Source organism: Ricinus communis, chromosome 2 (assembly GCF_019578655.1).
Source record: "Ricinus communis isolate WT05 ecotype wild-type chromosome 2, ASM1957865v1, whole genome shotgun sequence".
In the NCBI taxonomy this organism is placed as follows: Eukaryota; Viridiplantae; Streptophyta; class Magnoliopsida; order Malpighiales; family Euphorbiaceae; genus Ricinus; species Ricinus communis.
In genome coordinates this window covers 7,309,298-7,321,758 of record NC_063257.1, presented here as the reverse complement: position 1 = coordinate 7,321,758, position 12,461 = coordinate 7,309,298, and the positions used below count along the sequence as shown (strand labels likewise).

Sequence of the window (12,461 nt, the reverse complement as noted above, 5' to 3'; positions counted from 1 at the left end):
AACAAGATGCTTTGTATATTCATAATCTTAATTGTTTTTTTACGCGAAAATCGACATTGGTCATGAAGATCCCCGGTTACTAAGCAACTAAAATTAGCAGAGTAGAGTTATTAAACTTAGAGCTTTAAACTTGCCCATATCATATCTTACAAACTTAGGCAAGCCAATTTAATAACAAGAAAATCATAATCTAAATCATACACTTCTAATCATACCCATGTCAAATGTTGCTAAATTATTCATCATATCCATATACAAAAGATGAATACTTGATCATTTAAGTGCAAATAACTCATGAGTTCATATTTATACATGTTAAAACTAACTCAAGAGTTCAAGAATCTTAACATAATACCATTCTTTCATCGACTCTCATATAGAACAATAAGAAAAAGCTGAGTGGAAAAATTTAAAATTTTGCAAAGATTAACCAAAGTTGCTAATTCTCATGGCATATGACGTATAAAGTTTAATCGAAGAAATATTCTATTCCCTCCCCCACACTTAAATTTGACATTACCCTCAATGTCATTGCATATAGAAAAATAAAGAACAAAAAGAGAGGAAAAAGATAGAATACTCCCCTCGAATTTTGCAATGCATAGTAAACCATGAACTTGAATTCCAATCTCCATCATCCAAACCTCTACACTTGAACACACATCATTGATAATTATAAAAGAAATAAAGAAATAAAAATTTAAAAATAATGAAGAATTAAAAATAATAAACTATACTAGAAAGATTAAATCCTAAGATAATTAAAAGTTAGATCCTAATAAATAAATATAAATTCTAGAATAAAATTTAAAATAAAGTCCTAGATCAATGATATGACTATTTATATGGAGGATATAGATATATATTTAATTTTAAAAGAGAGTATTTTAACTAAAAATAATTCATAACTAATCTCAATTTCTTGGATTTAATTATTTTAATTTTTGCTCAATTTTTTTTACGGCCGCTGGCTGGCCGCGCCCGCTCGCTGTGCTACTGCCGATGCTGCGGGCCTGCATGCGCCGCTCACTGCCGGGCATGTGGCCCGCGGCTACCCCGCGAGGTTGCGACTTGCTGCCGCTCTCAGCGACGCGCTGGCTTTCTCGTGGGCGCCGCGACCGAGGCCCGTGTTGTCTCTGCCGGGCCGCTACGGGCCCGTGTGAAAATTCGTTGCATGACATGGCTCGCTCAATTTTTTTTTTTTGGGTTGGAGCTTTAATTGCTTCTCATGGAGACGTATTGCCTTTTTGGTAATTTTCACAAGCCTACAAGATAAACATAAAATAAATAAAAAATAAAAAATAAAAAATAAAAATAAATTAAAATAATAATAATAATAATAACTTAAATGCATAAAAATAAAAATACAATTACTAAGTTTATTGTCTATAGCTAGACATTCCTGATTATGCTCATGGTGGGCGTTCATCCGCGCACTCCACCTCTTCGTCATAAGCCATAACTTTTAAGTATGGCTTTATACTTTTAATGCGAACATTCAAAGTGTCACGAAAACTCTTGTCAATTAAGAATGGAATATCATTATAGTATTGTTCATAAACAAGAGAATCTAAATAATTATATGAACATTTATCAATAGTAGATTTAGGAGATAAAGTTAGAAAATCAAATACTTTAAATTCCACAGTTTCTCCTAAAACTGTCATGGTAAGTTTTTCATCATGCATATCAATCACAGTTCTAGTAGTTGCCATGAAAGGTCTACCAAGGAGTATGGTTTGCTCTTTATCCCTTGTTGGTGTATTTTTCATGTCAAGTACTACAAAATCAACTGGAATTATTAACTTACCTACTTGCACTAGCAAGTCTTCCACTATACCTCTAGGGTATTTTATCGATTTGTCTGCAAATTGTAGAGACATAGTGGTAGGCTTCAACTCTCTCAAGCCAAGTCGTTCATACATCGAATAAGGCATCAAGTTGATGCTTGCTCCCAAATCTAACATGGCTTTTGTATGTTTTTTATCACCTATTGTAATATCAATGGTGAAGCTACCAGGATCCTTCATCTTAAGGGGCAATTGATGTTGAAGCATTACACTTGCTACTTGTACTTTTTTGTTGTTCGCATATCGCCTTTTGTTGGTGTTCAACTCTTCAAAGAATTTTGCATAAGCTGGTTTATTCCTGATAACATCCAACAAAGGTAAGTTAGTATTAACTTTAGAGAGCATCTCAATACTTTCAAAAAAAAATTCATCATTTTTGCTCTCTTTGGATTGGTGTAGAAAAGGAATAGGGGGTCTATAAGGCTGAGCTGCCTTATGAAATTCAGGTCCAGAAAATGCTTCCTTTTCTTTCTTCTCCAGCCTAAGATTAGGCTCTACTCTTTCTTCCTTTTGTATGCTTTCCTCATTGCTTTGCAATAATCCATCATTTTTAGGTGTACTTGTATAAGAAGAAAAATTCCTTTCAGTTTCCATAGTAATATTATCGACAACCTCACCTCTTCTAATAGTAGTAATGGAATTGGCTTGTTCAGGTTGATTTGATAATTCCTCTTTATTGAGCTCTTTAACAATTTGTTCCATTTGAGCTTCTAAATATTTTAATGAAGCCTCAATGGAATCTGTCTTTTTCTCATTCCTCTCCATCCTATCATGAGAAGCCATCATAAATGATTGAAGTGTTTCTTCCAAACTTGGCTTTCTTTGTTCATTAGATCGAAGAGTTTGTTCTTGATCTTGAAAGAAAGGATTGGAGTCCCTTTGGAATTGAGAATATTGGTCTTGGTAATGAGGTTGATTTTGATTTCTCAATAATTGTGGTGGGTTTTGGTCATTGTATTTCCAAGAAAAATTTGGATGATTTCTCCAACTTGTATTATATGTGTTGGAATAAGGGTCATTCATAGGATGCATAGGTTGGTAAGAATCCATGTCATACATATTTTCTCTGTAATTATCAAAAGATGAATAAACATTAGCACTATGGCCATAAATACCACAAATACCACATACTTCATTATTTGGTGAGTTTTTTGTTGAAGTAAGTATATTAATTTGCTTAGTCAATTCAGCCAATTGCATGACCATCTCACTATTAGCTACCACTTCATTTACTTCTATTCTCTTTATCCTTACACTCTTTTGTTGAGAATTGGCTCCTAACATCTCAAAGATATTATAAACCTCATCAGGTGTCCTTTCTAATATAGCACCCCCAGCTGCATTATCAACCATACATTGATATTGGTGTGTCAATCTATCATAAAATGATTGGTTAGTTATTGGGAGTGGGAATCCATGGTGTGGGCATTGCAATAAAAGTGATTTGAAGCGATCCCATGCTTCATGAAAAGATTCAGCATTCTCTTGATAAAAATTAGAAATTTCACCTCTTAATTCTTTTATCTTTTGTTGTGAGTAAAATCTACTCATAAACTTTTGATAAATTTCATTCCAATTTCTCAAAGAATTAGGAGGCAAGGTCATTAACCAAGCCTTTGCTCTTTCTTTCAATGAATAAGGGAAACACCTCATTCTTAGTTGATCCTCATTAAGTTCAGATAATGGAAAAGTATGAACTATGGCATAAAATTCTCTAATGAATGTTAATGCATCCTTACTAGGCATACCATAAAATGAAGGAAGCATATTAAAATGAATGCTCTTAAGTTCATAATTCCTAGATGTATCACTTAGAACTATGCATGAAGTAGTGTTACCAATTGTAGGCATTGCATAATCTTTCATAGCCATTCGCCTTTCAGCTTCTACTTCTCTTGGTGGGTTTGCCATGATATCAACTTCTTCTGTTGATTCTTCTTCTAGTTGTTTCCTGCTAAGCATACAAAATAAAAGAAAAATTTCAGATTAAAATTGAAATTTTAAAAATAAAATTTACAAACAAAATAAAAACACATAAACAAAATAAATCACAAAACACAAAAACACAAAACAAACAAATAAAACAAAAACACATAAACAAAATAAATCATAAAACACAAAACAAACTAACAAAAACAAGATACTTTTGATAATCAATCAATATAATAAATTTGGACACAGTTCCCCGGCAACGGCGCCAAAACTTGATATGTCTTTTTTAGTACTCGCAAGTGCACGAACCATTCCTATAGTAAGGGTAAGTTCACCACGAGGTCGATCTCTCAAGGAACCATGAGGCCACTTATTATAAAGACTACTTATCAACACAAAACAATAAAAGTAAATCTAAACACTCTAAATCGTATATTTGAGATGATAATGGCCATAGAGTAAAATAACTAAATAATAAATAAATATGCAATGCAAATGCAAATGCTTATGATCTAAAACTATATGCTAAAAATAGTATTTAATCTAGCCATTACTTAGTAATCTCCTTATTTTACTTTAAGCCTGATCTAATGAATGAGATGGTGATGTGCATTTTCCCTAAATCACTCAAGCTAATGATGCAATTTAGGTTTCTTATACCAACATAGATTAAAGTAAAGATGATGTTTCTAATACTTTTAAACCTAAAGATTTTCATAACAATTATTATTGCTAAATTAATATGATGGTTAACTAACAATAATAACTGAAATTAATAAAGATATGAAGGTAAATAAATCATTCATTAAATAAATAAATAACAAGGTTCATACAAAGTAAAAAGACTAATTAATATATTTAACCCAATGATCATGGTATTAAATAGAAAGACATAAAATAATAAAATAAAAAGCTCCCTCAAGATCCAAAATTTCTTCAAGTAGGAAGAAGATTGGTCATCAGTCTCCACTTCTTGAAAAGCTCCTTAGATCCTCAAAGAACAATGAAAACTAAAACTAAAGTGTTTATGAAAAACTGTAGAGAATTATGGAGAGAATAATGGTTGCAGGTGTAGAAAGCAGGTAGGAGAAAACTCCCATCCTTCTTCTTTCTTCTTTGTTCCTTGCAGATATTTATATAGAGGAGAGTTATCCTCTAAATAAATCTCTCTAGAGATAAGTATACTAATATAAGTCTATCTGAGAGATAAGACTTAAAGTATCTTAATCTCCACCAAATACTATTCTATAAATAACTCTTAATATAAATCCTAATAATTACACAAAATGACTAAAATATCCCTTGGGCCTCATAATTAGCAGTCCATGCATCTTAATCTTGGACCTTGACACGAATATGTCCTATTAAGCTTCTTTTAGCTCCATATTTTCCTCTTTTTGCTAATATTCTTGAAAATAAACAATTAAGTTTAAATGAGGCAAAATCACATATTTTCCCCATTTTATGTATAAAAATATATCATTAAAGCTTTAAAATACCCTTAAATATCTATACATAATTTGGACCGATCAGAAATAAAAGGAGCAGAAGAAAGATAATAATTATGCTTTCCTTAACTTCTAAATTTTTGGTTTCCTCAGAAAAAACTTTTAATTTATTTGTCAGTTAGCTTGTTTATGAAAAGGGTTAGGAGATCAATTCAGTTTAATTTAAGTTTCAAAATCAGGTCACAAACAACTAAAGAGTTTAATTAAGGAAACTTTGTCTGAGTAGTTAGTTTCTCTAAGTTTATTTCTTTTATCATTATCAAGAAATTAAGAAACAAAAAGACAAAAATATATAATCTCCTTATTTTTTTTTGACAAAATTTAAGTTTGTTGTATTCAGTTTAAATAATAATTTATTTAGAATGCTACTTTCTAATTATAACTAAACAAATTGTATTAGATTGAATAGAATTTTGTACAAAAGAATTCTAAACTTGTCGCAATTGAATTTTAATAAAAATTTATGTAAGGTTAAATGAGTTTTATTGATGTTAACCATTAAATAATTTAAATGAACACTAAACTAGTCGCAATTGAGTTAAGAATGATAAGTTGCATGGATAATGCAATGTAAAAATGTAGGCAGCCGGCTCACACTATTAGTCTACTGTCCAAATCTTTTTCTTTCTTTGCTTAAGACTCACTAATGTAATTAATCCCCTGAATTCTTGGAAATGATTTTTTTTTTAATGCTAAATTGACAATTTTAGGGGTGAATTTGTTTATAAAGAGATGTGAAAGGCCATTTTGAGAGAAATATTATCATAAAATAGAAATATAAATGTCTAGAGACATAAAAAGTTGAATTACATAACATTGTCCCTCCAAGAAATTTTAATTTTCCTTAATCTGGATATCATATTAAAAAGTTACAGTATAATAGATTATTTTTATTATTACTCAAACGTCTCCATAAAATTAATAGTCTCTAATTCCAAATCATTTATTAAGAGAAATTTGTTTCATGATAATTGCATTCTAAAACTTTACTTTTTAATGCATATTTATGATAATTGTTACTTATTTATCATCACAATTGTATAATTAACTGTTCTTGGAATTCTTAAATTCTCATAAAATTTAATATAATATTCTATTATGTATGAAGTTCTATAACAAAATCTTATTTAGCATTTTAAAACTTTTAATACCAAAAATAAGAAATGTTATAATGTTAAGTTATTTTTAAAAAAATAACTGGACTTGATTTATACCTAGGTAGACAATTTTCAAAACATTTTATTAAAGTAATAAAGCTAACATTACAAGTTAGGTCAATTGATAGTTGGCTTTGTAATAAATCTTAAATGATATATTTTAATTTTAATTTTAATTGGATTAAAGATAAATTTACTATAATAATCTAAATGCTTAATCATATATATATATATAGAGAAAGAGAGAGGAAGAGAGAAAATTCTCTTACATCATAGGAAGGAATGAGATAATAATACAAATAATTGTATTTAATTTTATTTTGATTATAAAAAATTAATTTTTTTATTTCAGTCATTTAGTTTTAATTTTATTTATTAATATATTGCATTTTTTTAATTATTTTTTCGTCAGCTATTTTTATTACGTGTTAATTTTTTATTTATAAAGCAACTAAATTAAAATATAAATAAATATAAATAATTAAAATAAAATAGATTATAATTTTATAATCAAAATAAAATTAAATACAAGATTCAATGATAATTTGTATCATTACCCAAACTTATACCAATTGACAATTATCTATATATAAAACTATGATACCAATTGACAAGGTGCTAACTGCTACATTAAAAGGATCATGCAAATAATATATATAAAATCCCATGTGTCTCCATTTATGATAGAATTAAATCCAATCATCCATCTATATGAGGCATGAACCATTTCATGCTTAGGGCAGGCATGGACCTTGTTGCCACCATTTGTATTCATTAAGTAGTAATGTTAATTAAATTCTAGCAAGTAATAACACTTTTAGCTAGCAAACAAGACCTGCCCCATAATGCATTAATAATTAAAATACTAGTTGTTATAGCTAGCAGAAGATGATGAATTAATCCTTTTAATATATATATAATTTAATTAAACTAATAGTTATTTTTTCAAATTGTGATATACTTTAGATACTGCATCTTAATCTTTGTTTTGTTTATTACAATTTTATTTCAATGGTCAGTTAAATGGAATTACATATAAAGATTAAAAATTTCGAAAAAAGATGATTTTATTTCATGAAATCAACAAGAAGAGGCAATCAAGATTCACTTCTCAATCGGATTAACTTTAAATTGTGCAATTTAATCAATAACTAATTTTTGAATACACATGCGTACATGGGTATTTAATCTTCCTATACATCACTGGAGCAAATGTGTCAAGAATATGAATCTGAATCATGTACAAATGAAATAGAAATCAACAAGAATTACTTTTATAGGAAAATGATCAAATCATACTTACATATTATAGACTATTACATTATATTTATTGGAATGTCAAAAGAGAAGACAGTGACATGTCTTCTCAGCAGCGGAGTAAAAGGCCAAATATTGGAATGCTAAGGCTGTCTGAACCAAGCCAGTGCTATAAATATACACATGTCAATGCTTCAATACAAGTGCATGTGAAGCTCAAAGAATTAAGAGAGAAAGAGAAAGAGAAATGGAGAGGGTAGAGCAGCAACAGCAATTGAATGATAAACTGCCAACTAATTCATGGGGAGGATCCAGCAACCGTATAGCTGCTCTCAGTTTAGATGAAAAGCCACAGTCTTGCATTGATCAAGGCAACACTTCTCCCGAGGTACATATGTGTTTTCACTTGTACATACACACAGCAGACATCCTCGTTTCGAGTTTAATTTTCGATTTTCTTTGTTTCTAATGAATGTTTTTTGAGAACCCAGAACTTAGAATTAATTAGTACTTTTTCTGATGATCAGAAACCTGGGTGGAGGAAGTTCTTATCATATGTAGGACCTGGTTTCTTGGTTTCCTTGGCTTATCTTGATCCTGGCAACTGTAAGTTTTCTTCTCATGATGTTATCTGCATATGCATGTTTATCCTTGTGGCTATATCTTACAAGTAATTAATTCTTATGATTTGATTTACAACAGTGGAAACCGATCTCCAAGCAGGAGCTAACCATGGATATGAGGTAAAGAGAAAGAGAAGAGGAATTCTAGAATCCAGAAGAAAAGGACAAAATATAAAAGCAGGAGAAAAAAATAAACTTATCGATTTATAATTTTATCAATGACATAATTATTTACATGCATCACTAAATTAATGCATTGCTCATTGTTTTCTATTTCCAGCTGCTGTGGGTTATACTCATTGGACTTATTTTTGCTCTCATAATCCAATCACTCGCAGCAAATCTTGGTGTCAGCACTGGTAATTAATACATCTGCCTCATATTAATTTTGATCTTTTATAAGTTTCTCTTTTTGATCATTTTATAGAGTTTACTCTTAAATGAATAACACTTAATTTATTTATATGAATTTAAATATTTAAAATTAATAAATACGTATAAATTCTTTTTTAATTATTTTATAATGACGCAATTCACGGTTCTTTATTATCGGTATCCAAATTAATATTTCAAAGTTTGGTAACGCGTGGAATTTTCAGGAAAGCATCTGTCAGAATTATGCAAAGCTGAGTATCCAAAATACGTTAAATATTGCCTGTGGTTGCTGGCTGAGATAGCAGTCATAGCTGCCGATATACCCGAAGGCACAAACTCTTATCCCTTAGCTAGTTTTCTGTTTCTGAACTTTTGTTCTTACTCATGACCTTACTTCCAAATGTAATAAAGAGTCTGACAAATTAGCTGCATAGGTTAAAAATTTATCATATTTATATTTACATATATATTATGAGAGTATCAATTACTTTTCTGATTGGCAAAAAAGAAAAGTTACTTTTCTGAAACTCTTATGTTAATTTTGGCAGTGATCGGGACAGCTTTTGCACTGAACATATTATTCGACATCCCAGTGTGGGTTGGAGTTCTCTGTACTGGTGTTAGTACTCTCCTCTTCCTTGGCCTGCAGAGATATGGGGTAATTTCCATAATTCATGACCTTTTTTTTATATATGCATGTCTGTGTAAGGTTGCGCTTTTCTTTTTCTTTCTTGTCACTTGTGCTTCTGAATGCTAATCTTTATTTGCCCCATTTCTTTTCTCCTTGGGGAAATCACTTGCCCCATATTTGTAGTAATTTAATTTTCTGTCGCTCAGCCATTCAAGCTAATACAGTAATAACATTGCAAATGCGAAATGTTTTCACTTGCATTACATGATTGAAACTACACCATCGGATTAATTATATATATGTCCAATGTAGCTGTAAAAGAGAAGCTTAAATACACTATTCGTTTATAACGAAAGATTCGCCTATAAACAGTGAATTGAACTACTGAAAAATATTGTTTATGTGGGCAGGTAAGGAAGCTTGAAATGTTGATAGCAACGCTAGTGTTTGTGATGGCCGCTTGCTTCTTTGGTGAAATGAGCCACGTAAAACCTCCTGCATCTGGTGTCATCAAAGGCATGTTTGTCCCCAAGCTCTCTGGCCAGGGGGCCACCGGTGACGCCATTGCCCTACTCGGTGCCCTTGTCATGCCGTAAGCTCTCTCTCTCTCTCTCTCTCTCTCTATATATATATATATATATATATATATATATTAGCCCTTGTTGGTCTTTTCCACTTTTTTAGTTAACAAAGAATATATATTTTAATTATTGTAATGTGAATTATTGTTGTTCTTGGACAGACACAACCTATTTCTTCACTCAGCTCTCGTGCTTTCTAGAAAAGTCCCCAACTCTGTCCGGGGCATCAACGTAAGAAGAACACCAAATCTTTATACGAATTATAAACTTTATCGATCAGGGTTCAAACTTCTAACCTGGCTGCTAAACGCAGCATTACGAATTTCTTTTTTCTTTCTATTACAGAAACGTGTCAATTTCGATTGCTGTGTGTGTGTGCCCACTCGGTGTTTTTTCTGCTTACTTTTTCGTAAATTTCGTTGCAGGATGCCTGTCGTTATTTCCTGATAGAGAGTGGATTTGCATTGTTTATAGCATTTTTAATAAACGTTGCGGTTGTATCTGTCTCTGGAACGGTTTGCACAGTCCAAAACCTGACACAAAAGGATGCAGATCGGTGTAGCGATCTCACCCTCAATTCTGCTTCTTTCCTTCTTCAGGTGGAAATCTTACGAATTTTTTTTTTAAAAAAAATCTTATTGTAAGCTGCGTTTGAATGCTATTGTATTAGATCTTAATACTCAACTAATCTGCCTGAAATACGATGATTAAATGATTTATGCCTGAAATTTTTACGTTACCAAACAACAAATGAAAATTGAAGAATCATATGAAATTTGTGAAATGAATAAAGTAAATACATTTTTACAATGCATATCAAGAAACGTAATCTTTTCTACTTTTTCGGACAGAATGTATTGGGAAAATCAAGCTCCACACTCTATGCTATTGCCTTATTAGCCTCAGGGCAAAGCTCTACTATAACAGGCACATATGCAGGACAATATATCATGCAGGTCTGTAAAACCAATTAGAAGTGTGTTTTCCTTTTCTTTTTTTAATATTTATACTTAATTTTAATCATTGAGAACATGGTATTAATTATTCAAAGAAAACATAGTATGAATGAGAAATTAATTAGGTGTCTTAATTTTGCTGTTATTCAAATTAATTTTTCAGGGTTTCTTGGATCTCAAGATGAGAAAATGGATTAGAAACCTAATGACTAGATGTGTTGCCATTGCACCTAGTCTTATTGTCTCAATTATTGGTGGATCACAAGGAGCAGGTCGATTAATCATCATTGCATCGGTGAGAACAAAATTATTTTTATATTATTACCAGATTTATTTTTATTTTAAATTTAAATTCGAGATCTCCCGGCTGCTCTAGAAATAGCTCCATATTAACCGAATAAACCAATTGTTTTATTTCTTTTTGTTTAATGGATTTTAATTGCAGATGATACTCTCATTTGAACTTCCATTTGCTCTTATCCCCCTTCTCAAATTCAGCAGCAGCTCTACCAAGATGGGACCGCACAAGAACTCAATTATTGTAAGCTAACGAACTACATTTAATTATTTAGTTTGGAGATTAAAGAATTTCTTGGGACAGAAAAAGTAAGATTATTATTTGATGTTTTCTTTTTGGCTCTTGCAGATTATTGTGATTTCATGGATTTTGGGTCTAGGAATCATTGGCATAAACATATATTACCTAAGCACAGGCTTTGTGGGTTGGCTGATTGACAACAATTTACCAAAAGTTGGGAATGTGTTCATTGGGATCATAGTGTTCCCTCTAATGGCAATCTATGTTCTTGCAGTCGTCTATCTAACCTTTAGAAAGGACACTGTAGTTACATTCATTGAGCCAATGAAGGATGACCCAACAGCAGTCCAAGCTAACATGGAACAAGGGCTACCCAAATCTAACGAGCCATCAGTGATGGACCGCTTGCCTTACAGAGAGGATTTAGCTGATATCCCTCTGCCACCGTAGAGTTAAAAAAAGATTAAATTATTAGATAAGGCCGTTCCATAGTTCCCATTTCTCACAATGATATTAGAATCTCTATATAATGAGACGTTTATTTGGTAGAGAAAAGAGTCCACCTTTGGTCTTATCCGATAATTTTCTTCAAGTTAAGATGACATCAAACCTTTTAGTTTTAATTTGACAAAATTAAACCCTTTTGAGCATATGCTTGTTTTATTGTTTTTTCTTTCATTTTTTTCGAGTTATTTATTTTAACCATCAAACTTTACTCTGGTAGCCAAATATTTAATACCAGAAATTAAGGTCTCGATCAGATACCATTTTTTTTCAGATGTGGTGGTGATATATTCTCTGCAAGTTCCACTCAATATAAAATTAGTATAGCCCCAGAAGAAAGTAAGCGATCATTTTAAGATTTATTATACTTAAATTTTGCATATGTAGTCAGTTCAAATTCAATTTTGATGTGGAAGTGACTTGGAAACTTCTCTTTCTTATCCAACGAAATGTTGGTCCATATATATATATGAGATGGACTTCAATCGAATCATCGACCTATCACCATTTATTTGGTTGGCATTTAAGACATTATTAATTGACACGCCT

General features: G+C 31.1%; 1 protein-coding gene and 1 non-coding gene across 3 annotated transcripts; both read left to right on the top strand.

Annotated features, from left to right (window-relative positions):
- Positions 1-3,261: 3,261 nt before the first annotated feature.
- LOC112535033 lies at positions 3,262-3,369 on the top strand. Its single transcript, XR_003079238.1, has one exon. It is a non-coding gene; the product is annotated as a small nucleolar RNA R71 (small nucleolar RNA).
- Positions 3,370-7,842: 4,473 nt separating this feature from the next.
- LOC8271003 (metal transporter Nramp5) lies at positions 7,843-12,058 on the top strand. 2 transcript variants are annotated; one of them, XM_025157548.2, is made up of 13 exons: positions 7,843-8,092; positions 8,232-8,310; positions 8,407-8,447; positions 8,608-8,686; positions 8,927-9,031; positions 9,251-9,360; positions 9,744-9,925; positions 10,076-10,145; positions 10,340-10,513; positions 10,766-10,870; positions 11,034-11,165; positions 11,316-11,411; positions 11,517-12,058. In XM_025157548.2, the coding sequence occupies exons 1-13, from the start codon at positions 7,952-7,954 to the stop codon at positions 11,856-11,858; spliced, it is 1,656 nt and encodes a 551-aa protein (XP_025013316.2). In that variant the 5' UTR covers positions 7,843-7,951; the 3' UTR covers positions 11,859-12,058. The 2 variants fall into 2 exon arrangements, with proteins under 2 accessions (XP_025013316.2, XP_048227051.1); XM_048371094.1 differs by lacking the exon at positions 8,927-9,031 and having other exon boundaries at positions 7,850-8,092.
- The last annotated feature ends 403 nt before the right edge of the window (positions 12,059-12,461 follow it).